Genomic DNA, 27449 nt, shown 5'->3' with positions numbered 1-27449 from the left:
CCTGCCTCTTTGTCTCTTCATTCTCTGTCCCCGCCATGATGGACACTGTGAATGTCAGTCACTGATATTTCAGAGTCTAAATGGCGGCATGTTGCGTTACGAACTGCTTCCTTCGAGAACCATTTGCAATTAAATTCAAGGGGTTTAGCCTTTTGGATCCAATATTTATTTATTTATTTATTTATTATTTTTTGAGACAGAGGTTCACGCTTGTTGCCCAGGCTGGAGTGCAATGGCGTGATCGCGGCTCACTGCAACCTCTGCCTCCTGGGTTCAAGTGATTCTCCTGTCTCAGCCTCCTGAGTAGCTGGGATTATAGGCACCCGCCACCACGCCTGGTTAATTATTTATTTATTTATTTTTTTTTGAGATGGAGTTTCGCTCTTGTCTCCCAGGCTAGAGTGCAATGGTGCGATCTCGGCTCACTGCAACCTCCGCCACCCAGCTTCAAGCTCTGCCACCCAGGTTCAAGCGATTCTCTTGCTTCAGCCTCCCAAGTAACTGGGATTAAGGCACCCACCACCACGCCTGGATATTTTTTGTATTTTTAATAGAGAAGGATTTTTGCCATGTTGGCCAGGCTGGTCTTGAACTCCTGACCTCAGGTGATCCACCTGCCTCGGCCTCCCAAAGTGCTGGGATTACAGGTGTGAGCCACCATGTCTGGCCTTGGATCCAAATTTAAATCCAAAATTGGGTTTACCACTTAAATCCAAAAGGGAGCTGAGTGAGGTGGTGTGTGCCAGTAGCTCTAGCTACTTGGGGGGCTGAGGCAGGAGGATGGCTTGAGCCCAGGAGTTTGAGGTAAGCTTCGGCAACATAGTGAGACCTCATGTCTATTAAAGAAAAAAAATCTGAGCTGGGCATGGTGGCTCACAGCTATAAATCTAGCCACTCAGGAGGCTTAGGTGGGGGTATTGCTTGAGCCCAAGAGTTCAAGGCCAGCCTGGGCAACATAGCAAGACCCTATCTGAATTAAAAATCTTAGGTGGAAGCTGTATAGCCCATAACTTGGCCTGTTATCTTTTGAGGCAGGAGGTATTTAGGGGGATGAGAGAGCAAACCAGTTCTGCAGTTTTTTATGTGTCAACTCTGGCCTCAGACTACAGAGCTTTCTCCTAGCTTGAGAGGCTCCTTTCTGCTCTGTCAGTAGCCTTGGAAACCGTGTTGTTCCCTGGCAGTGTTTACCCAGCGGCTGTCCCCTGGCAAGTTCAGAGCCAGGTGATCGGCAGTGCTCCCTCTTAATGACTGTGTTTCATCTGCAGGGCGAACGCTGTTGGAGAAGCTGTTCAGCCAGCAGGAGAACGGGCCTCCAGAAGAAGCTGAGAAGTTTTGCTCGCGGATCATTGCCATGGGTCTTCTCCTTCCTTTTAGTGATTGCTTCAGGGAACCGTGTAATCAGAATGCCCAGACCAATGCAGCTTCATTTGATGTAAGTAGGAGAATTCACTTCTGTCTGTGAGGCAGATTTTCTGTTGAAATAGCAACTACGATGTGTGTCTGCCCAGTCACCCTATAATTTAAAAACAACATGTGATGCATGCATTTTTTTTTTCCTTAGCTGCTCAACAGCTCAGTATGTCTGTTTGTACACTCAAAAAAAAAAAAAAAAAAAGAGTATTAAGTACATTTGCCAAACCTCCTTTTGTTAACAGATGTTCACTCAAGAGTTCTCTAGTCTGCTTTAATCAACAATGATTTTAAAAATTGATTTCTAAATTATTTATTTATTTTATTTTTTATTTTTTTTAGTTTTTTTTACATTATTATTATACTTTAGGTTTTAGGGTACATGTGCACAATGTGCAGGTTTGTTACATATGTATCTGTGTGCCATGTTGTTTTGCTGCACCCATTAACTCGTCATTTAGCATTAGGTATATCTCCTAATGCTGTCCCTCCCCCCTCCTCCCACCCCACAACAGTCCCCGGAGTGTGATGTTCCCCTTCCTGTGTCCATGAGTTCTCATTGTTCAGTTCCCACCTATGAGTGAGAACATGCGGTGTTTGGTTTTTTGTCCTTGTGATAGTTTACTGAGAATGATGGTTTCCAGCTTCATCCATGTCCCTACAAAGGACATGAACTCATCATTTTTTATGGCTGCATAGTATTCCATGGTGTATATGTGCCACATTTTCTTAATCCAGTCTATCGTTTTTGGACATTTGGGTTGGTTCCAAGTCTTTGCTATTGTGAATAGTGCCTCAATAAACATACGTGTGCATGTGTCTTTATAGCAGCATGATTTATAATCCTTTGGGTATATACCCAGTAATGGGATACTGGCAAACTGAATCCAGCAGCACATCAAAAAGCTTATACACCATGATCAAGTGGGCTTCATCCCTGGGATGCAAGGCTGGTTCAACATACACAAATCAATAAATGTAATCTAGCATATAAACAGAACCAAAGACAAAAACCACATGATTATCTCAATAGATGCAGAAAAGGCCTTTGACAAAATTCAACAACCCTTCATGCTAAAAACTCTCAATAAATTAGGTATTGATGGGACATATCTAAATTATTTTTAATTGTGGTAAAATAGAGATAACATAAAATTTACCATTGTAACCATTTTTAAATGTACTATTTAGCGGCACCAAATACATTGACGTGGTTGTGCATCCACCACCACCATCCATCTTTAGAACTCTTTTTTATCATCCAAAATAAACCCTGTACCCATTAAACAATAACTCCCCATTCTCCTCTTTCCCCAAGCCCCTGGCAACCACGATTCTCCTTCTGTCTCTATGAATCTGACTACACTAGGTAGCTCATATAAGTGGAATCACACAGTATTGGTCCTTTTTGTGGCTGGCTTATTTCACTTAGCATAATGTCCTTGAGATTCATCCATGTTGGAGCATGTGTCAGAATGTCCTTCCTTTTTAAGGCTGAATAATATTCCATTGTATGTATATGTCACATTTTGTTTATCCATTCATCCATCAGTGGACACGCGGGTTGTTTCCACCTTTTGCTATAATGCTGCTATGAATATGGGTTCATAATGAGTGGATAATGCCGCTATGAACATGAGGTACAAATACCTCTTCAAGACCCTGTAATCAGCGATGATTCTAAAGTGGCTGTAAGTCCATATTTATGACTTTGCTGGTCGTAGGCATTCCTTCAGAAGCAGCTCCATGGGGCACAGTTATTCTTCCCAGTGGGCCGGAGGTTTCCATGGGCCCTACAATGCTATTTTGTGCGTTCCTAACTCATGTGTGTGTGAAGTATGGACGTGAAGCAGCATTGTCTGCTTCATCCCCAGCTCCCATTCACCAAGAGAGTTAATACTGTACAACACTAATTCACCAGGCATATTCACAATTCATAATGAATACAAGCACAGCTGGATTCTCATTGTCCGGAGTATTGCTAATCATTCTCAGGTATGTGGTATGTGTGTAGCATTGGTTGGGATGAGTACGCCTCTAAAACCCAGATGTGTAAGAATTCTCATGGATGAAATTCTCATAACAAAATTGAAGGTTGGCTCACTTGTGCAGAGCCTAGGATTTTTATTTGAGGATAATGATTTTTCTTTTTTTTTTTTTTGAGATGGAGTCTCACTCTGTGGCCCAGGCTGGAGTGCAGTGGCACTATCTTGGCTCACTGCAACCTCCGCCTCCCGAGTTCAAGCGATTCTCCTGCCTCAGCCTCCTGAGTAGCTGGGATTACAGGTGCGTACCACCATGCCTGGCTAATTTTTGTATTTTTAGTAGAGATGGGGTTTCACCATGTTGGTCAGGCTGTTCTCAAACTCCTGACCTCGTGATCCACCCACCTCGGCCTCCCAACGTGCTGGGATTACAGGCGTGAGCCACTGCGCCCGGCCGTGGTTTTTCATCATATGGGTTAGTTACTTTGTTTTGTTGCTGCCAACGGTGCTCTCTTATCAGCCTTCTTCAATATATAGGAATGAAATAATGATGAGCTTTAAAGACAATGAAAATGAGCCCCAGCTGAGGTCAAGATACGATAATAAATAATAAAGTGTCTATATCTGCCTGCTCACTTTGCTTCCTCTTCTTTACCCTTTACAGCCTGCAGTCTTCCTCAATCTTCCTTTAGTATTAGGAAAACAAATCACATGAAATATTCAGAGATCTTCTTGATTCTTGATGCTTCCCATTTGAAAGAAAATTCCCCATGTTGTGCTGTGACTTGTGAATTTCCTTCTGGAGATTTGTTTACATTTTTCCTGCTGCAATTTTTAAAAATGACATTGCAGCTAATCACTACTAGGTAGATCTTTTTCTCTTATGGGAAAAAATGTATAATTTAAATGTTTTCCTCCCTTCTCTTCTATGAGAGGTCTGTGTTATTGTAGAGGCAGAACGCTAGAATTATGGTGTGTTAAATGTTATAGAGCTCAGTTCTAGAAGATATATTGATTTGGCAAGTTGGAACTATAATTAGTATAGTGCAGGCCAAGGCAAACACTAGCCACGTCTAGCACTTGCTTTTTGATTCAAATTGTTCCCAAGTTAACGGCATTTTCCTCCCTTAAAGCCCAGAAGTGAACAGTCTTGCCAGTCAATAAATGTAGAATTGGATAAACAGAAGAGTAGGGTAATCCTATTTCTTTCTCTTTTTTTTTAAATCAACTAACCTGGTTGTTTCTTATATTCACCTCACTCCATCCTTGTGTTAGAGACTAGTAACTCTTCCCTGTCGTCTTATTTTGGAGGGCAGCTGGGTGTGGCATCGAGTGTGAAAAACAAACAACAGAGGAATAAAATCCCTTAATGTTGTGTGAAGGCATTTCCTCAGAATCGGGAATTTCTTTCCTTCAACTCGGTGTGATTGCATTTTGTCTTCCTTTATTCATTGGCTCTGTATGACCTCTCTACTCCCCCCCTCAAAATGAACAAAAAACAAAGAAAAAAATTAAAGATACTCTTGTATGAAATGTTATGCCCTATACTTAAATAGCAGCTCAGTAACAGAACTATGCGTTTATTGGATGCGTAGTGAAGGAGTTTCTTGAAAACTAGAGAGGGTGACGATATAACGATACAGGGGATTCTGAGGACTGGGGTGTCAATGAGGGATGAGGAAGAATGTGCTTATCTATGGGGAGAGAAATTTTCGATAATTAGTCTCTGTGCTGATTTCCAGAAAATAGCTGTTGGGGACATTTCTAACTAACAATCCTCTTGAGGTCAGTTGCCCTTCGAGACAGAACATGCTGTGGGAATAAGGTCATAACTGGCACCCTTCCTATCTCCCCACCCCCCTACTTTGTTCCCTTCCTTAATGGGTTCCTCTCCCCCAACTCCCACTCCTCTCCCTTCTCATCTCTGCACTTCTGTGTGCAATTGCAGCAATGAAGATCTTCAGTTTGGGGCTCTTCACTGATGTAGTTTATGTATTAGCCTACTTGACTCAACCCTTCTGATTTTCTTTTATGTTATTTTATACATTTTTAGGGCCTAACATTTTGCTTTCTCGAGTGCTATAGAAAGTATGAAAAGAGTTCACATTTTCTCTTACATTTTAACATGATTAAGATGTCAAGAACTTTAAAAGACAAAGATGGCTTTGAGGGATCCTGTTAATTCATTCACAGATTTTTACCAAATATATTCATTCTAGAAGCCAGGTAGTGTTTTAGTCTCTGGAGATGTGTTAGTGAACAAGAGAATGTGTTCTGTTGAAATGTGTTTCCTATTCAAAATGGAGAGAGACAGATTTTTTCAAAATGCATTGGCTAATTAATTGCTCTCAGATTCTAATACATGATATGAAGGAAAACAGGACTAACAGGATGGAGTGAATGGCGTGGGGTAGGATGAGCACAGGGGGAGCCTGTGAGACGAGGTCTGTGGGAAGGCCATTCCAGGCAGCTCCAGGGCAAGTCCAAAGGGCCTTGGAGGAGCACAAACATGACTTAGAGGAAGCTGGAGCTTCAAGCGATGAGGACAGCAAGGGCTCAGGCCACAGCATAGGCAGGGTCTGGAAAGCCGTGGAAGGAATATGGCTTTTTTTTTTTTTTGAGACGAGTCTCGCTCTATTGCCTAGGCTGGAGCAAGATCAGAGGCATGATCTTGGCTCACTGCATCCTCTGCCTCCTGGGTTCAAGCAGTTTCTAGCTAATTTTTGTATTTTTAGTAGATACAGGGTTTCGCCATGTTGGCCAGGCTGGTCTTGAACTCCTGACCTCAAGTGATCTGCCACCTCAGCCTCTCAAAGTGCTAGGATTACAGGCATGAGCCACCATACCTGGCTTTTTTTTTTTTTTTTAATGGGAGCTTTTGGGAGGTTTTATGCAGGGGAAGAACATATTTGTCTTATATTTCATGTGGATCACCTGGCCTGGTCTTGGTTTGCTTGTTGTGGTGGTGGTTGTTTTTGAGACAGGGTCTCGCTCTGTTGCCCCGATTGGAGAGCAGTAGTGCAATCATGGCTCACTGCAGTCTCGATCTCCTGGGCTCAAGTGATCCTTCCACCTCACCCTTCCAAGTAGCTGGGACTACAGGCATGAGCCACCATGCCCAGCTAATTTTTTAAGTTGTTGTTTTAGACAGGGTCTCACTGTGTTGTCCGAAGTTGGTCTTGAACTCCTGGGGTCAAGCAGTCCTCCTGCCTTGGCCTCCCAAAGTGCTGGGATTATAGGCATAAGACACCATGTCCAGCCCCCAGCCTGCTCTTTGAATGATTGAGTGTAGGCAGGCACAGAAGTAGAAGCAAGAAGGCAGGTGGGATATCGCAGTAGTTTAGTTCTAGATGGTGGTTGTAGGTTGGGGCAGGACGGTGACAGGGGAGATGAAGACCAGTTAGTAGGTTGGGGTGGATTCTGGAGATATGGCTGATGGGACTTCTGGTGGGACAGACATGGCAACAAGAGAACACAAGGAAATCAAGGATGACTTCTTGATTTGAAGTAGCTGGGTGATGGTTGTGCCATTCACTGAGGTAGAGAAGACAGCTGCATTTTGGGAGGAGGATGTAAGGATAGAACTGCTAGCAAGAGAAAACAGGATAGAGGATGTAAGGATAGAACTGCTAGCAAGAGAATACTAATGCTTGCTACTTGGCCGATTATATTGTTGACTTGTAGATCATGGTATATTTCAGTGGTCTGAGGTTGGCTTCTTTGTGGATTTGGAACCTACTCTAGTCATCTCTTTCATGCCTTTTTCCAAATGAGATCCCTTTTCTGGGTCATATGCATATTTTCCAGCCAACCACACTTATCTTACATAATTGTTGATTATTCATTAACAAGCTCTTCTAGGATTTCTTTAATCCTAACTGTGGCAGATATTATATGATCTACTTACATCACCAAGAGTTAAGCAAGTTTTACTTGGCCCAAGCATTTTTGCAGGGGTAGGTGATTCTAAATCTACTTAATCCTTCATGAGCTTATCTTTAAAGGTCTGCCTAGCAGGATATTTTTGGATGCATGTTTTTGGTTGCTGGACTTGTTTGGGTTTGGCAGATCTGCTGATTTTGCTAAACATGTGATGATCCCATGCTCACCAGATGGGCAAGAGCTCCTTGATATGTATGTAAATGGACATCGGTTCGGATGAATATGTGAGCAAAGCTAAAATTAAGACAAGGAAGACATAAAAATTCAGGTTGAAAAGAAACCCAAGAAACAAGATCTTGAACCTGTTGAAAGATGAAGCCATTAATCAAAACCAACAGCAGCCAGTCCCGGAAAACTAATGAAATATGCTCTACTCATTGTCACCATAGACAAAAAGAAGACTTAAGTGGACAAACAGAAATTATTATTTGCATTTGAATTCATTTTTTTTTCTTTTTTGAGACAGAGTCTCACTATGCTGCCCAGGCTGGAGTGCAGTGGTGTAATCTTGGCTCACTGCAACCTCCGCCTCTTGGGTTCAAGAGATTCTCCTGCCTCAGCCTCCTAAGTAGCTGAGATTATAGGCAGGCGCCACGATGCCTGGCTAATTTTTGTATTTTTAGTAGAGACAAGGTTTTACCATGTTGGCCAGCCTGGTCTTGAGCTCCTGACCTCAGGTGATTCACCTGTCTTGGCCTCCCAAAGTGCTGGGATTATAGGTGTGAGCCACCTAGCCCGGCCTTGAATTCATTTTTTTTTTTTTTCCAGAGCAGGAAAAACATTTTGATGCTATTTAGTCAAGCCCGCACCGATCTTTTCCTGAGAAGCAACAAAAGCCTTGCCACATCTTTCAGCTCGAAGAGAATATATATCTACATATATATATTTTGCTGTATATTTACTTTTGAAACGTTGTGTACAGTATCAACTTTCAAAGTTGTTTTTATTTTAAAGGTGGTATTAAAATGATACTTAATTTTTTCAGACCAACTTTAACAATTATTTTAGCTGATGATTCTGTTTACCAAAATTTATATAAGCTGTGTGGACTTGCTGTATGTTAACGCCTGCTGATGCCTTTTTTTTTTTTTTTTTTTGAGATGGAGTCTCTGTCACCCAGGCTGGAGTACAGTGGTGTGATCTCAACTCACTGCAACCTCCGCCTCCCAGGTTCATGCGATTCTTCTGCCTCAGCCTCCTGAGTAGCTGGGACTATAGGCACATACCACCATGGCCAGCTAATTTTTGTATTTTTAGTAGAGATGGGATTTGGCCATGTTGCCCAAGCTGGTCTCGAACTCCTGACCTCAAGTGATCCACCCACCTCAGCCTCCCAAAGTGCTGGAATTACAGGTGTGAGCCACCATGCCCAGCCACCATTATTGACATTGCTCTTGCCTCTGGCGGTCACGCATGAGGATTTAGCTCCTTTATACTCCTTCCTTGTCTCTCCCTCTTCTTTCTAATATAATTAATATTGCTATTTCGAGTTTCTCTTTCATAATACTTCTTTGAATTTTAAATAATATGCTTATGATTTTTTGATATTGTTTCATCAGATTCAGATCGTATCTCTTGCCACCCCACTCACCGTGGAATAGTTACACTATTAGTGTCTCTACTTTTGGCTTCATTTAGTCTGAGCCCTGTTTACCTCCCAGCTTCTACCAGATACACTTTTATGTTTAGGACATACTTTTAAGGTTAATAGTTTATCTATAAGTTGGAAGACATATGGATGCTGTGTGAATATTGCACTGCAGAGGCAGATATATTCTGATTTTGTTTCCTTTTCAGTATTCCAATATCACAACCCCCAGGCCACTCAAACAAGGATTTTCCTGGGTCAAGTTCAAAAGAATTTTGTGGTTTTATTTATTTATTTATTTATTTATTCATTTATTTTTTTATTTTTGTTTTTGAGACAGAGTCTCACTCAGTTGCCCAGGCTGGAGTGCAATGGTGCAATCTCGGCTCACTGCAAACTTCGCCTCCTGGGTTCAGGCAATTCTCCTGCCTCACCCTACTGAGTAGCTGGGATTACAGGTGGATGCTACCACGCCCGGCTAATTTTTTGTATTTTTAGTAGAAACAGGGTTTCACTGTGTTGGCCAGGCTGGTCTCTTACTCGTGACCTCAAGAGATCCATCTGCCTCAGCCTTCCAAAATGCTGGGATTACAGGCGTAAGCCACCGCGCCCGGCTGAATTCTATGTTTTTAGTAAACAATCACTTGCTCAAAAGTATCCCATATTTAGTTTAGTTTACATTTGGCTTATCCTTTTCTTATACAGGGAACTCCCATCCAGCACAACAAAGTTTTCTACTGCCTCTTATTTTCTTTTTTGGGTGAAGAAACATAGCTTTTCCCCCTGTATTCTCAATATTTTTTATTTTTAAGCTCATTCTTGCCATTTCATGGAATTCTTAAATTCTTTCTCTTCTAATTTAGATCAGGTTCTTCATATTTAATTACGACTTCCGCTTGTATTTCTCAGCTCCCCTTTTCCCTTACAACACTTGTCCCCCAACCCCCTGCCCTGTTATTAGGAACACAAAGATGAAAAGAAAGGTTCTATCCTGAACTGGTTTACAGTCCACTTTAAAGAAATAAACACATGGAAATAAATTATTGGAGCTTAGTGGTTGAAGTGGGCTCCATAGTCAAAGTGTCCAGGATTTCTCAACTATGCTGCAAGCTTAGGTAAATGCCTGGATTTCTCAAAGTTTATTTCTTCTTGGGTAAAATGAGGAATAAATATAGTAGTTTCTGAGTGAGAGGAAAGTATGGATACAAATAAAGCATTTTGCACATCACAGGCATATAGTAAGAGTTCAATGCCCTTTGGCTGTCACCACGGGTTACAATTGTGTTTAGGCTCCAGATGGAGATATTTATAGTACAAGGAGCAAAGGGGAAGGTTTTTAACTGGGTCTCCTCGATAACGCAGAAGATAATACCTGGGGCAAGACCTGAGGAATGAGTAGGAGTTTGCTGTGGGGAACAGCCATGAAAGAAGTCTATAGGCCGGGTGCAGTGGCTCACACGCCTGTAATCCCAGCACTTTGGGAGGCTGAGGTGGGCAGATCACCTGAGGTCAGGAGTTCGAGACCAGCCTGACCAACGTGGTGAAACCCCACCTCTACTAAAAATACAAAATTAGCCGGGTGTCTTGGCACATGCCTGTAATCCCAGCTACTCAGGAGGCCGAGACAGGAGAATCGCTTGAACCCAGGAGGCGGAGGTTGCAGTGAGCCAAGATCGCACCATTGCACTCCAGCCTGGGCAACAGAGCGAGACTCTCTCTCTCTCAAAAAAAAAAAAAAGTCTGTATACTGGGCAGCACATAGAAAGGCACGGGGGTGCATGTGAGCACAGTTTCTAAGTATTTCCGGAGTATAAATTGGGAGAATGATGCATAGAAAAGAGACCAGGCATGTAAACAAAGACAACTTGGGGGTGCTTTTGAATGATTTTGAGTAGTTAAGCCATAAACAGATTGGCATTTGTAAAATATCACTCTGGTGGCAGATTGGAGAATGGATTGAAGAAAACTAAAATTAGCATCTGGGTGATCAGAAGAGTGTCTGAACTGAAACAGAGGCATGGGATTGGAAAGAGCCAGCTATAGGGAATCTTTAGGATTTAGAACAGACAGGACTTGCCATTTGATTGGATGTGAGGAAGTGGAGTAGATGATTTCTTTGAGTTTCTGGTTCACATTTCTGGGATACTCTACTAAAGAGTTAGACTACTAAAGAGGGAACAGGTTTCAGAGAGAATGATCATTCTCTTTTGACATCTAGAATTTATGATTATTTGGGACTTTATGGAGGCTATACCTCAAGGGCAAGGGAACTGATATTTCTCACATAGACCATAGGTTATATGTAAAATCATGAGCAAATAAATCTCATAAATTAAGAGAAAGTTGGCCAATCAAAAGATTGAAGTTCTTAAGGACAGTGGAGAATAATTAGATGTAGTGAGAATATAGAGAGAATGAATTCATCGGTGGTTGTAGCCAGAGGGAAGGATATTGGTGTTTAAGACTTCAGAGGTGGAGGTGTTCTACTCATTCCAAAGACTAGTCCATGGTGGAGAGGTAGGCCTGTTGTGATTAGAACTGAGAAGCTCAGGGTGTTGGCTGGGACTTAATGTCCCACAGAATGTAGAAGAGTCAATCTTGAGAAGCAGAGAGAGGACCATGTGGTAAAGTCCTTGACATGTGAAGGCTATACCAAGGAGGTTCGTCAGGGTCTGTGATGAGGAGGGGTAGATGCTGATACCCCTGGGTGATATGGGCTTCTGAAGTGGAGTGGGTTATGCTCAGGATGGACGTGGAATACTCTCTAGATGATTATGGAGGGCTAGATTAGAAGGTCGCGGTATGAGGGCGGATTGGGAAAATCACCTTTCGGGTTCAGTCATCATTTGGCTTGGATGATCACATTGGCCTTTTCTTTCTTTCTTTCTTTTTTTTTTTTGCCATTTTCAACGTTGTATTTTATTTCCTTAGCAAATACTTATGTTTTATGTGTTCCTGTGTTTTCTTTTTTTCTTTCTTTTTTTAAATTTTATTATTATTATACTTTAAGTTTTAGGGTACATGTGCACAACGTGCAGGTTTGTTACATATGTATACATGTGCCATGTTGGTGTGCTGCACCCATTAGCTCATCATTTAGCATTAGGTATATCTCCTAATGCTGTCCCTCCCCCGTTCCCCCATCCCACAACAGTCCCCTTCCTGTGCACATTGGCCTTTTCATTACCTTCTTGGGTTTGCCTGTTACTGGTTTCCAGTCCGGTCTCCTCAGTCTTGTCTAGTGGTTCTCAATCCAGGGTTTTGTTGCCCTACAGAGGACATTTGACAATGTCCAAAGACATTTGGGGTTGTCACAGTAGGGAGAGGGGTGCAACTAGCTTCTAGTGGGTAGAGACTGGGGCACTGCCAAGCATTCTAAATGCACAGGACAACTCCCTCTTTCCCCTAACAAAGAATTACCCAGTGCAAAATGTCAGTAGTGCCAAGGTTGAGAAATCTAATGATATATGTCTGATCATGTTGTTTTATTTTATTTTTTGAGACAGCGTCTTGCTCTGTCACCCAGGCTGGTGTGCAGTTGGGTGATCACAGCTCACTGCCTGCCTTAACCTCCTGGGCTCAAACATTCCTCTCACCTCAGCCTCCTAAATAGCTGGAATTACAGGCATATGCCACCATGACCAGCTAATTAAAAAAATTTTGTTAATACAGATGGGGTCTCCTTATGTGGCCAAGGCTGGTCTTGATCTCCTGGGCTCAAGTGAGCCTACTGCCTCGGCCTCCCAAAGTGATGGGATTACAGGCATGAAACACCACACCTGGCCATGTCATTTTAATTGTTTCTCTGTCAGAATAAACTCCAGCTTCTTTGGATCTCCATGGTCTTCCTTCTGCCTTTCAATACTTTCCCACTTCTACCGCTCCTGACCCACTTTCCTTTCCAAACTCTTTTGCCACACTGAAGTGTTATTGATTTCCCTAATTGTCCATGTCTTCTCTCACTTCTGGGGCTCTGTGGGCACCTCTACTTCTGCTCGCCACTATTATTTCCCAGTTAGGCTCCACTCTTTCTCATAGGATGCTATTCAGCGTTAGATGCCATTCCCTCCCAGACATCTTCTTTAGCCATCTCAGTCTGCATTTTCTCTCTCAAAGGATGTATTACACATGTTATAATTGGCTATTTACCCTGTAACACCTGAATGCAAATTAAATATTGTGTGAAGGTTCCTTGAACAATGTAATGCTGTGTCCTTGTGTTTACCTGACAGATCTCCCCAGAGTAGTTAGGAGTGGACTCTAGTCTTAGACTGGATTCTAATCCCATCTCCTCCACCTACTTAAGAAGTGAAAACATTTACCCAAGGTCACATTAAAATTTTTCATGTCTAATAATCTCTGGAGTTGTTTTGAAGATTAAATGAGATTAATTTATAAGGCATTTAGCACAATGTCTAGCACATCATCAATGCTAGGTAATTATTAGTGATTGGTATTTAATATTATTGCTTTTCAAGTTCTTATTACAGAATCAGGCATAACTGTTTAATAAATATGCCTTGATTTTGTAAAGAAGAGAGCTGTAGGAAAGCCGTGATGACTGCAGTGAGGAGGAACTGGAGAATCTATTCAGTGAATTGTCTTGAATGATCAAAGGTTGCCTATATTTGATAATCTTGAAAACACTTGGGCTGGGTGTGATGGCTCACACCTGTAATCCCAGCACTTTGGGAAGCTGAGGCAGGAGGATCGCTTGAGCCCAGGAGTATGAGACCAGCCTGGGCCACATAGGGAGACTCCGTCTTTACAAAAAATTTAAAAAATTAGCCAGGTGTGGTGGTGCACACCTGTAGTCCCAGCTATTGGAGAGGTGGGAGGATCACTTGAGCCTGGGAGGTTGAGGCTGCAATGAGCTGCGATTGCACCACTGCACTTCAACCTGGGCAATAGAGTGAGACCCTGTCTCATCAAAAAACAAACAATAACAACAACAACAACAAAATAATAATAAAGAGAGAGAAAAGAAAACACTTGGAGAGGGAGAAGATGGGAGAAGGGATGGGATCTGGCTCTGTTCTGGAATTAATTAGTCTGGAAGTTGACTCTGTATTGGATCTCTTCTTCTGGGCTTATTGCCATCCTCCTTTCTCAATCCATTTTACTTAGTTTTACTGCTATAATTACCACATTCCTTCACCAACCCTCATGCCCCCACATCTTTCTGGATGGAGTGGAAGGGAAATGGAAAGAGTAGGGAAAGCTACGGGGAGGTAGCTACAAATTGTGAAGGGAAATCTGTCATGCCCACTTGGTGTTATGTTCATGACCATCCCGTAGTGACTCCATGCTTTCCCTAGGTCAGTCTGTAGAAGTATTACATTTGAATATTGACATATGTTGTACTTATTTAGCTCTCTGTGTGTATGTGTGCAAGTGTCTGGCATACTTGACAGATAACGTGGCATGGAGGAACGAAACGTTTTGCTTTCCCTAGCACCTCACCAAAGAATAGGGACCTCCATTTCATCTAGAATTCCTAAGACAGGGAGGAACCAGAGACGGCTGGAGATTGTTCTGCTACACAACATTGCTCTTCTCTTTCAAAGAGTTCGTTTTTTTCTTCATTGGATAATTTCTTGTGGGGTAAAATCATTGATGGGAACCGTCAATACATATTAATAGGAAGAAGTCTGCTTACTGAGTTTTCTCTAAGGGATATTTTCCAATCCAGTATTTTTTTTTAGTTATGAAGTTGATTTATTTCATAAAGAATATAATAAGTGGATATGTATCCAGAAGTTCCTACTTGATTTCTTTCTTTGAAGGCTGTGCACTTGTTATATGGTTTGAAAAAAATTGCCTCATATGGGTAACTTTTCTTTACCACAATATTGATTGTGTAGTGGGTCAAATTATGTCCCCTCTGTAGTCAGATAGTTCAGTGTGAGGAAGGCTTTTAATATATATTTTAAAAATTGTTAATTCTCTGGATTCTATCATTGTAGAAAGGACTTTGTCATGTTTCTTTTTTTTTTTTTTTTTGAGACAGAGTCTCACTCTGTCACCCAGTTGGAGTGCAGTGGCGCGATCTCGGCTCACTGCAGCCTCTGCCTCCTGGGTTCAAGCGATTCTTGTGCCTCAGCCTTCCCAGTAGCTGGGACTACAGGTGCATGCCACCATGTGCAGCTAATTTTTGTATTTTTAATAGAGACGGGGTTTTACCATGTTGGCCAGAGGGCCTTGAACTCCTGTCCTTAGGTGAGCTGCCCACCCCGGCCTCCCAAAGTGCTGGGATTACAGGCATGAGCCACCATGCCTGGTCATGTGTCTTTTTTTTTTTTAATCAATTTATAGTCATTTGTCCCCAGTTACTACTCAGTAAATGTTTGTATGACTGCATCTTGTAGTAGTCAGTATCCAAGTTTTTATACATATGTGTTTAAGCGCATATGTATTTTTAAGCATAGTTGGAGATTATTATGTTTAAGCCTATTTTGAGATTATTTTATTTTTCTGATCCAATACGTGATTTAATAAATTTCTAATATGTGTTGCCATTTATGTATCTTATTTCAGAGGGCAAAACGGGTGATGTTTTCCCCCTGTTATGCTCAATTCAAGCACATTGTTGCAAAAGTAGTAATGATAATTATTGTTATTCCCCCGACCATGAAGTTTTCTGAGCTCAGAGGAAGTGCTACCAGTCAGTAGTTTCATGGATCTTAGAATGCTTTCCAGCAGTAAAGTTAATTGAAGCTTAGAAAAATAGATTTTTAAAAAACTCGCTCATGGCAATCACCCTTTTTAAGACAATGACATACTTCCTTCATGACTGTTTTTTCCTCCTTTAAGAGGATTATGCTGTTTTAGATATCCATTTTGACTTTCACAACTGGTACTTTTTTTTAATCACCCATTTGGCAAACTGTTGGGTGACTCAGAATTCATTTTGAATTTGTATGATGGACTTCTATTAAAAGGGGTGACTCAGCTCAACTTTTCTCTCATGATTTTCTTGTCTTTCTCCTGTAGATGCACTGAATATTAATTAGTTCTATTGATGTGACTTGTATTTCTTCTGACCTCCTTTTCCTTTTCTCAAGAGCCAGGAGGAGTATAAAATTGGGAATCTGGCCCGGTGCGGTGGCTCACGCCTGTAATCCTAGCACTTTGGGAGGCCGAGGCGGGCGGAGCACGAGGTCAGGAGTTTGACACTAGCCTGACCAACATGGTGAAACCCTATCTCTACTAAAAATACAAAAATTAGCTGGGCCTGGTGTGGGCACCACTAATTCCAGCTACTAGGGAGGCTGAGGCAGGAGAATCGCTTGTACCCAAGAGGCAGACATTGAAGTGAGCTGAGATCGTGCCACTGTACTCCAGCCTGGGCGACAGAGCAAAACTCCGTCTCAAAAAAAAAAAAAAAAAAAAAAAAAATTGGGACTCTATGGCAAAGTGAAGGGACCCCATACAGAGGAAACATCACTTAATTCAGGAGCTTAAAGGGTTTTTTTTTTGTTTTTTGTTTTTTTTTTTAGGTCCTCCCAATTTGTACCGGACTTTGGAAATCTGAAAGAAGATTTATTCTCCTATTATTACCCTTATTGTCTAGATCAGGGGTTGGCAAGTTTTTCTGTAAAGGGCGAGATAGAAAATATTTTAGGCTTTAGTAAATATTTTACAGTGCCTGTCACAACTACTTAACTCCACTGTTGTGGTATAAAAGCAGCCACGGACCATACACCACTAATAAGCACGGCTGTGTTTCCTAATAAAACTTTGTATTACAACACCGAGCACCTGGCCATATTTGGCTGGCAGGCTATGGTTGGCTAGCCCCTGCTGTATACTCATGTAATATATAGATAGTGAATTTTGTCTATGAGCTTTTCTTTCTGTCTCTAACCACGTGTAGCCACCAGCCAGTCACACAATATTTATGGAATTTTTCTATGAAAAATATCGAGCCTTTTCTTGTTTTTGTGTAGCTTACTGTGGAAAGGGGCTACTCGGTGAACAGACACGGCGGTACAGTAGTTGAAAAAGGGTGATAGAAGAGTTTTGAGGTTTTGAGTGGTCAAGGATGCCCAGAGCCTGGAGCCCAGTGTAGAGGAGGGACAGAAGAGGCGTCTTAAATAGTACTGCGGCCAGGGGCGGTAGCTCACACCTGTAATCCCAACACTTCGGGAGGCCAAGGGGCGGATCACTTGAGGTCAGGAGTTTGAGACTAGTCTGGCCAACATGGTGAAACCTTGTCTCTACTAAAAATACAAAAATTAGCCAGGTGCAGTCGTGTGTGCTGAAGCAGGAGAATCCCTTGAATCCGGGTGGCAGAGGTTGCAGTGAGCTGAGATCGCACCACTGCACTCCAGCCTGGGCAATAGAGCAAGACTCCATCTCAAAAAAAAAAAGTAAAAAGAAAAGAGAAATGCTGCCTGGGACCCAGAGGCATTTGTGAAGGCTTCTGGAAGAAACGTTTAAGAAGTGAACCCTATTCTCAGGAGCAGTAGGGAGCTGCTGGAGGGTGTTAGGTGGAGGAGTGTGATGTGGTCAGTTGCATGTTTTAGAGAGAGCATTCTGGGTGTTAGGGAAGTATGGACTAAGGGGTGTGCTGTGTTTGTGGTTAGGATGCTGGAAGACACTGAGGAAACCGTTGCAGCCATCCAGGAGAGACCAGTGCCCTCAACTATGAAGGAGTTAGGTAGTAGAAAATCCTTTTATTTTTAAAAAGTATTACATGTGGGCCGAGGACGGTGACTCATGGCTGTAATCCCAGCACTTTGGGAGGCTGAGGCAGGTGGATCACTTGAGGTCAGGAGTTCAAGACCAGCCTGGCCAAACTGGTGAAACCTCATCTCTACTAAAAATAAAATACAAAAATTAGTCAGGCATGGTGGTGCATGCCTGTAGTCCCAGCTACTTGGGAGGCTGAGGCAAGAGAATCGCTTGAACCAAGGAGCTGGCGGTTGCAGTGAGCCAAGATTATGTTACTGTACTCCAGCCTGGGCAACAGAGTGAGACTGTGTCTCAAAAAACAAAAAAAAAATCACATGTGGTCACACGATTTGTTTTTCCCCCTTTTAAAAGACTTCCAAGTATCCAGGGAGTTGCACTAGTACAAGAATTGGAGCTTTTCCTTTAACAAATCATGCATCTTAATTTTCTTCTCATAATACTACAATAGTTAATTAATAAAATAATCTTACTTATATTTGGGAAAGAAATTTGGGATTAAATAAAAGACAGATTCTAATTATACTTGGATTAATATTGTTACTCCTACTAATCTCAAACTCTAAGAGTCAAGAATCCCCCGAAGGGCTCGTTAAAACACAAATTGCTGGCCCCACCCCCAGGTTTCGGATCCAGCTGGTCTGAGTTGGGATCAGAGCATTTGCACTTCTAACAACTCCCAGGTGATGCCAATGACTCCAATCCGGGAACCACACTTTACGAAGCGCTGCCTTAGAGGGTAGACGTGAGAAGCCTTGGGGATCTGGTTGCTCACATAAAGGTAAGGGAGTGGGCAGAGACGAGGAGGATGTCCAAGTTTCTCATCTGAGCACTAGGGTAGAGGGTGATGCAATTCACACTGTGTGTAAAATTCACAATGAGGAGCAGGTGGTGGGGATGACTGGTTCAATTAAAATCCTACTGAATTTGAGGATACCTCTTTAAATATATACAAAAAGGCCATTAGTTATTTGTATCTGAGGTCAGGAGAGAGAGCCTAGGAGGAGAGAGACTGACAAATCTTCAGTGTGTAGAGATACTTGAAGCCATTATGCTCTGGAAAGTGCCAGTAGAGTGGGAAGCAAGAAGAGACTGACGTATAGATAAATACCCAGTTAGAGGAAAAAAGCTACAAAGAGAATGATAAAGACAAAAAAGATATTTTTTAAAAAGAAAGAAGGAGTGTTAAGTGATATTCAGTGTTGCCAAGAGATCAAGATAAAGACTGAAAGCTACTGATAATACCCTTGTAGAGAGGAATTCGAGTGGAGCGCTGAGAGCGCTGCCCAGATTTCAGCAGGCTGAGGTTTGGAGACGAGGGGTGTAGGGTGCCGTAGGAAGATGGGAGGTGTAGTCAGTTCACGTGTATGATTAGCTCAAGAGCTTCTGTGCCAGCTCACTTGGGCTTTTTGCCCAGGTAGATGCATCGGAAGGTTAGTGAGGGTGGGAATTGAAGATACCAGCCTAAAGGGGTGGTTTAAAGAGTAGGCTACAAAGTCAGAAGACCAGAGGGGGTGAATGGTAGAAAGGAGGGGAGCCAAGATTCTCAAGGTCTGGAGGCTGAGGGGGTTCGGATAGGATGCCTACAGGTATTGTTGGGTAGATAAATTGGTTTTAGTTGGTAAGCTGCTGGAGGGTGTGGCCTGGTGAGTGGTCTGCTGGCTAAGATTGCATGAAGGTGAGTGCTTGCATTGGCTTACTCTCACTTTCTTTCTTCCTCTGGATGTGAATGATTTGCTAATCATGGTTCCCATTCCAGTGTGTAACCAGTTTGCAGGTCATTGTCAGTTTTTTTTTGTATTGGTGCTTTAAAAAAAAACAAAACAAAACTGTTTTCAGTATTTAAAAACACATTAAGCTTTCTACGTATCAGGCTCTGTTTTAAGCACTTTACAATTATTAACTGTTTTAATCTTCATTACAAGCCTGGTGAGATAGTTTTTATTTTCCTTTTGCAGAATACACTGAAGCACAAGAAAATTATGTTCATTTTCTTCCTTGCTTTGAAGTTCCATTATCAGCACAAAACCTTCAACTGCATTTTTGCATTTCTGGCTGTCTCTGACCCTAACTTGCCACAACACAGATCCATGCAGACTGGAACACAGAGTTGTTTCCTCCTTTGGGTATACAGTCTGTAAAATGACTGCTGGGGCCTGCTGTTTTCCTGAGAGTGACTTCTCTTTCTGTGCTTTGTAATTTTACTTCATGATATTTACAGGATTTTATATGTAGAACAGCTGATGTCCAGGTTAAATGCTGTGGGGGGTGGGTGGGAAGTCTCTTCCATTTAGCAGAAGTTTTCAAGGTATTTCCTGATTTGCTTATCAAACATAGCCTATCCCAGGATATGGGAAGAATTTTCCTCTTCTAATTATTTCAAGCCATGTGTCTGTACAGTGTACATACTTGACTAATTTGCTGTTTTATGAGGGAATAATAAAAACATCAAAATTGAAGAAGACCTTAGCAAGTATTTAATATAGCCCAGTTCTCTTAAACTGGCAAGTGAGGACATTTGAGCTCAAAAGGTGAAGTGACTTTTCTGTCCAAAATAGCTTTGACAGAGCCAGAATCTTAGTCTCCTACTGTTCGGGGCAGTTTGCTTTTTCCCCATGCCGCACTGACTTCTATTAGAAAAGGAAAATTTCTTTCATTTAAAACAGTGTCTAACTTTCCTCATATTATTGGTAGTTAATGGCCCTGTGCATTTGTTAAATGTAGTTGGGTAACAAGTATTTCTTTAACAAACTAATTACCTGACTTCTGGGTCAGGTGAATGTGTTATGAAGAATCCTGGACATTTTTAGAGATCTTTGAAAAAGATGTCAGTGATACTTTCAAGAAAATGCTAGAGATTCAAAGGTGGAAGACAGCCTAAGACAAGAGTGAAGCTTAGCATGAGTAATCTGCATGAAAAATAACAGGCGACAGTATTTTATTTATTTATTTATTTATTTTTTTAGACGGAGTCTCGCTCTGTCACCCAGGCTGGAGTGCAGTGGCGTGATCTCGGCTCACTGCAACCTCTGCCTCCCGGGTTCAAGCGATTCTCCCGCCTCAGCCTCCTGAGTAGCTGAGACTACAGGCGCGTGCCACTACGCTTGGCTAATTTTTTGTATTTTTAGTGGAGATGGGGTTTCACCGTGTTAGCCAGGATGGTCTCGATCTCTTGACCTTGTGATCCACCCGCCTCGGCCTCCCAAAGTGCTTGGAATTACAGGCGTGAGTCACCATGCCCGGCCTTATTTATTTATTTTTGAGATGGAGTCTCGCTCTGTCATCCAGGCCGTAGTGCAATGGTGCGATCTCGGCTTTCTGCAGAGTCCTTCCCCTGCAAACTCTGCCCCCAGGGTTCTAGCGATTCTCCTACCTCAGCCTCCTGAGTAGCTGGGATTACAGGTGCCCGCCACCACACACAGCTACTTTTTTTGTATTTTTAGTAGAGACGGGGTTTCACCATGTTGGCCAGGATGGTCTTGAACTCCTGACCTCAGGTAATCCACCCACCTTGACCTCCCGAAGTGCTGGGATTACAGGTGTGAGCCACCATGCCCAGCCATGTACTTTAAATGCCATGGTGAAATGCGAACTTTGAAAACAACAATTTTAAGTGTCTCCTATGTTTGCATTTTGTGCAGTGAAATGAAGGGGACAGGATAGTTGCTGAGACTGGATTTCACCATCTACTCTTAGGACAGGAGAGAATGTGTCTATGTGGCATGTTGGACAGGGCTCACATGGTGCTACTGAGGGAAGTCCTCAGAAGTTGGGTGGTTGAGTTTGGACATTCGGCCTGGCAGAACCAGATGCTCAAAGCCAAATCTGAATTGGAGCCACAACTTCTAAGGTAATTTAGACTTAGTTCCCATGATGCTATGTGTGAAAAACTTGGCAACACTGATTCATTTTGAAGTAGCTACATAAGAGGAGGACAGTTTTGATCACAGACTGATGGGATGCGCTTTGGATGCAGATCAGAAATATATCAGAGTCTCCCTGTAGCTTTGAAGTTACAAGGGGGCTGCATTTAAGCCTGTAGGTAGGAGTATGGTGGCTTCATTGTCATCACTGTTTTCTGATGTTGAGCTTCTCATGGTCCCAGTTAGGCTATATTGAGGCTCCTACTGACCCACTCAGGAGCATGAAAAGAGGGTGTCTTTGAAAAAAACAAAGCTGCTAGTGCAAAGCCAAAATATAACTGAGATTAAAGACTATAATGAACCGAGCTATTTTGAATCTGAAAGTTACCTCAGGTTTTGGTAAATATTAATTGTATTTTGATTATATTTACTGAAGATGGATGGACAAGAAGACTTCTGAGCCATGGTCCCAGGGTCATGGGACAAGTGGAGAAAACCTTTTGATATTTATTTATATTTTTTTTGGGGGGGGGTATAAGGGTCTTTATTGAACAACCTTACCTCACTCAGTAACAAAAGAGCAGGAGGCAACAATTCCCCCAGAAGTCTGCAGCCGTGTCCATCCTTGGCAGCCGGATGCATGGCCCACTGATACATCAGATGCAGTTCAGAGCCGCTGGTGGTCACTTGGAGATCATAATTGGGGTTCTTCCGAAGGATAACACAACCTTCCAGAATGGGGGTAACAGGAAGAAACTCCTAAGTGGCCAATTCTGCCTGTTCCCCGTGGGCCAACAACACTGGGGTTGTATGTGTCTGGAACCCTGTGATGGTCTTAGGCTTGCCAGCCTGGCGCACCACATCCACTGCTTGGCCCACACGGACAGACACTGGCAATGGCTGCAGCTCCTCATCAAACGTAACCAGCATTCGGGGCTGCATGGCAGCCACCAGCCCATATAATACATAGTGTGATTTGCCTAGAATAATGTTTCGAACATCCAGGAAAGAGACAGGCACAGTGAGCAGCCCAGCGACGGCCACTGGACTCATAAGCTGCCGGTCACTGTGGTAGGGGCAGAGGGTAAGTGTACCCTTCCCTAAATGTGTCAGGCCCTGTGCCAAGTGCACCATGAAGAGGTTGTTGGGGTCCTTGGCATGATATTGAGCTAATTGGCTCAACGTTGCAGCCAGATGGGCATTATTGGTACCACTGCCCACCATGCCCATGGCAAAAATGGAGTTATAGGAAACTTCTGGATCAGCATCATGGGATAATTTGCTTAGGGTATCCAGGATATTGAGTCATAGATTTGAAACAGAGATGAGGGCCAGTGCTAAAGGTATAGCCCTCTGGAGTGTAGGCTCCGCATATCTCAGCAAGTGGCCAAAGGTTCGTAGTGCCATCTCTGCACCAATCTCCCCCATAGCAATAAGGGCAATCCCCAGAACAGCCACTCCCTGATGTGCTCCCATGTCAGCAGGGGTTTCCTTCTTGTCCTTGTCCTTCTTTCCTTCTTATCTTTGTCTTCCTCCTTCTCTTTGGGGTCAAAGTGTTCACTACAAATGTGGAGCAGCTGCTGCACCTTCAGCACATTCTCAGAGCCTGCATATGCACACATATCTACCAGTGTGTTGGCAAAACTGCGGAATGGCTCTGATGCAACCTCCAGTGCAGCCAGGATTGCCTCGATGGCCTCACCCTTCCCCAGGTGATTGAGACCCAGTCCAATAGGAAGCCAACGAGCATAAGTGTCCTTGAGCTCAGTACTTCTCCATGATGGTCTGAAGGATAGTGGAAGTTACATCTCCATTGCAGGACCCCACTGCTATCATTCCACAGGCTAGAGCTGTCACACCTGCCACCTCCATGCTGGACTTTGAATCTCCCATCACAGGCAGTAGCAGTGTTAGGACATCTTCACGATTTGAGCCAGCATAGGCCAAGCCTAGCCCAAAGATGGAACCAAGTCTCATGGTGTTGCTGTTGTGGAGAACATAGTCTGAAAGCAGTCCCAGAGCAGGGACACACTCATTCCGGACTCCAGAGTTCACTATGCCACAGGCAAGAACTCCTGACTTCATGTAGTCCTCAGAGGAGTACAGGTACTTGTCAATCTGCATGAGGCCACCATCCACATCCCACAGCAGCAGCATCCCAAGAGATGCAGCTGCACTCAACATTCCATGGTCCTTGTTCTTGTAAAGCCATTTGTTGCCATCATCTGTTAGCAGCTTGTCTTGGCCAAAAGCTGCATTCACAAAGCCATTCACAAAAGAGGAGGCCAGGTTCATGCGGGCAGAGTCCACCTGAGAGCCACTGCCTGCAAACCTGTTGTTCTCTAGGTGGGTTTTGTGGGTGTCGTCAGGCACCTTGGGCTCCATGATGTCCAGCTCCCGAGCTAAGGCCAAGAAGTTGCTGTTGAGCTGTACATTGGACATTATCTCTGTCAGGTGCTCATACTCCTCGACATCTTCACTCAGCTCCAGGAACACCCCATGCCAGCCTAGCATGAATGCCATCTGTTTCTGTACTACCACATCCTTGCAGGATGTGAAGATGTCTTTTACCAGCTCCATGTCATTGAGCATCAATGCCAATCACAGAGCTTCAGGGAAGCGGCTAAACTTTCAGAACACACCCAGGGCACAACACAGTAGGACTGAGTTCTCAGGCTCAGACACATAATTCACACAACTGGTGAGATAAAGGCAGCCCTTGGTGTATGCATTCTCATCAATGTCCTTCTCCAGCAGGTCCGCCTGCTCACTTTCCATAAGCAGGTCACAGGCCTCATGCTCTGTGTTGTGGGCCATGTTGTAGGGGACGATTTCCTTCACCAGAGTGAGCAGTGGCTCCTGCTGGACCATCTCCACATCATCTAGCTCCTGCCACTCCTTAGCCACTTCTCCTGCCAGATGCCTGACATACTCATGACCCCAAGATGCCAATTCCTTCTGGGAGCCTACTAGCCAATACTTGAGGCACTCGCATTCCCCACTCATGGTCGTGGCCAAAACAGAGATGATGTCACAGCAAAACGCTTATTCTCCCCAGAGGCCATGTTCTCATAGATTTCCTTCAGCTGGCCATAGTGTGGACGCAGAAATTTGAGAGGCTTGGGCACTGAAGTCATGGAAGTTGTAGAAGAACAAATCTGCCTTCGCAATTCCTCCAGCGCTGATCAATACAGGGATGTGTACTTCTCCCTGAGTCGTTCCACGAGCGTCTCCAGTTCATCTTGAAGCTGTTTATCTTCCTCAGACAGCTCCTGTTCTTTGTCCTTGTGCCCGGCATCCCACTGCTCCTTGCCGCTCGGCTTCTCGGCCGTGCCGCTGGGAGCTGCCGCTGGGGGCCGCCGGGACTGCGCCAGCGTCTTGTCCCATCCTCCCTCCTCCATCTCCACTGCCACTGCCCTTTATTTTTTAATTTTCATGGGTACATAGTAGTATATATATGTATATATTTATAGGGGAAAAACTTTTTCTTTAGTATTGTGTATTTGAAATGCACCTAATGTTTTTACTACAATGAGGCAATTTTTCTTTTTCTTTTTTTTTTTTTTTTTGAGACAGAGTCTTGCTCTGTGACCCAGGCTGGAGTACAATGGTGCAATTATATGACACTGCAGCTTCAGACTGTCGAGTAGCGAGGAGCACAGGCACATACCACCACACTCTGCTAATTTTTATATTTTTTGTAGAGACAGGTTCTGGCTGTGTTGCACAGGCTGGTCTTGAACTCTTGGCCTCAAGTGATCCTCCTGCCTCAGCCTCCCAAAGTGCTGGAATCACAGGTATGAGTGAGGGTGCTGGGACAATGAGGCAATTTTCATATTCAAAATAGATGGCAGCCAAAGCCAGGCCAAGGGTCGAGGCAGAAATCTTGTGTTATGAGCGTTAGAATGCTAGAACATTTGACATGATACCCTGCAGACAGGGCTGCTCAGGAGACAGGTTTTGAGCTGCATGCATCAATTAGCTGATCTTTGAGGGTGACATCTGTTGGTACATATGATCACTCTTCTTCCCAGGTGTAAATTGTGTAACTGAAGGATAGGATCTACATATGCCACGTTCAAAATGATTTAAAAAAATAGTATGGCCGGGCACATTGGATCACACCTGTAATCCCAGCACTTTGGGAGGCCAAGGCGGGCAGATTACGAGGTCAGGAGATCGAGACCATCCTGGTTAACATGGTAAAACCCCGTCTGTACTAAAAAAAAAAAAAAAAATGAGCCAAGCTCGGTGGTATGTGCCTGTAGTCCCAGTTACTCAGGAGGCTGAGGCAGGAGAATTGCTTGAACCCAGGAGGCGGCGGTTGCAGTGAGCTGAGATCGTGCCACTGCACTCCAGCCTGGGCCATAGAGCAAGACTCTGTCTCAAAAAAAAAAAAAAAAAAAAAAAAAAAAATAGTATGGCCAGGCACAGTGGCTCACACCTGTAATCCCGGCACTTTGGGAGGCCAAGGCGGGCAGATCACTTGAGGTCAGGAGTTCAAGACCAGGCTGGCCAACATGGTGAAACCCTGTCTCTACTAAAAATACAAAAAATTAGCCGGGCGTGGTGGCGTGCAACTCTAGTCCCAGCTACTCGAGAGACTGAGATGGGAGAATCGCTTGAACCCAGGAGGCGGATGTTGCAGTGAGCTGAGACTTTGTCTCAAAAAAATAAAATAAAATTTAAAAAATAGTATATAGTGAAGAGTAGAGTGCCTGATTTACTATTTAGTAATAAAACATTCACTTTCCTTATAGGCTGTTTTGAATTTATTTAGGAACTTGCCCCCAAATAAGTGAACAGCAATCTAGTATCATTATTGTACCATTTCACTTGACAGTTGTTATAGAGTCTGTTCTTTAAAATGGAATCTTGATAGAATGGGAATTTCAGACTCATTTTGGAGATAAGCTGTAAAGAACTAATGGTGGATGATGTTCTCCTCAGGGTAAGATGGAAGATTGGGCAATTAGACCCCATGGTGAATGCAGATTAATGAATCTAAGTGAGTCTATTTGGTTTTTTCCAGTTTAGTTTGCTGGAGTAGAGGAGCGAGTCATAGAAAATTGGGGCTTTTTATTTCTTGTTTCTTCACACCGTGACATTCAGTACTGACTGAGGGTCAAGCACTGTGCTAAGTACTTAACATGATCACTTCAATTAATTCGTCTTGACTTAAATAACTCAGTTAATCTGACTTCCATTTTCTGATGTGAAAACTGAGACTTAGGGTAATTTGCCCAGAGTCAGTTGTTTTGTAAGTGGCAGAAGATGGAATTCCAACCCATGAAGGCTGACTCCACATCTTGTGCCCTTTATCCACTCTCCATAGCCAATCTGTTGCCCTTTTTTCTCTTTCTGTTGCCATCACTCTGGTCTAAGCCACCTTAGTGTTGAGCTTGGTCTCAAGCGGTAGTCCCCTAATTAGTTTCCATGGGTCCACTCTGCTCCCTTTAGTTCCTTCTCCACAAAAGAGTGATTTTTTTTTTCTTTTTAAAAGACAAGATTTCTCTGTCACCCAGGCTGGAGTGCAATGGAGCAATCATAGCTCACTGCAGCCTTGAACTCCTGGACTCAAGTAATCCTCCCACCTGGGCCCCCCAAAGTGCTAGGAATACAGGTGTGAGCCATTGCACCTGACCCTGATTTTTAAAAACCAAGTCCAATCTTGTTACACTTGGAGATGCTTTACCCTAGGGTGATACTGTAGCTCTTATTTATGACCTACAGGGACCTCCCTTAGCTACCTCCTGGCTTCATCTTATGCTATTCCATCTTACTGTGCTACCTAGGAATATTTATAAAATGCAAATTCTTGGGCTCTGCTCCTGGAAAGTCTGATTGACTAGATCTGAGACTGGGCTCTGGGAATACGAATTTTTGATAAGCCAGATTCGGGAAAGTCTTGCTCTAGAAAGTGTGTTCTGTGAATATTAGTTGCTACTTCACCATGGAAGCTGCTCT

The 27449-nt window shown here is 43.2% G+C and overlaps 1 protein-coding gene and 1 pseudogene across 2 annotated transcripts in view; one reads left to right on the top strand and one right to left on the bottom strand.

Moving 5' to 3' along the window:
- FMN2 (formin 2) overlaps positions 1-27449 on the top strand; it is a 395593-nt gene that overhangs the window by 33203 nt on the left and 334941 nt on the right. The window contains 1 exon segment of the mRNA XM_030812620.1: positions 1266-1432. Coding sequence (XP_030668480.1) covers positions 1266-1432 — 167 coding nt within the window.
- LOC101178012 lies at positions 21739-25143 on the bottom strand (annotated as a pseudogene). The gene has a single exon (XR_004030060.1). The product of XR_004030060.1 is annotated as a 26S proteasome non-ATPase regulatory subunit 2 pseudogene (transcript).

This window comes from Nomascus leucogenys, chromosome 5, assembly GCF_006542625.1.
Source record: "Nomascus leucogenys isolate Asia chromosome 5, Asia_NLE_v1, whole genome shotgun sequence".
Lineage (NCBI taxonomy): Eukaryota > Metazoa > Chordata > Mammalia > Primates > Hylobatidae > Nomascus > Nomascus leucogenys.
Note: the sequence above shows the minus strand (reverse complement) of the source record. Positions and strands in the feature narration are given on the sequence as shown.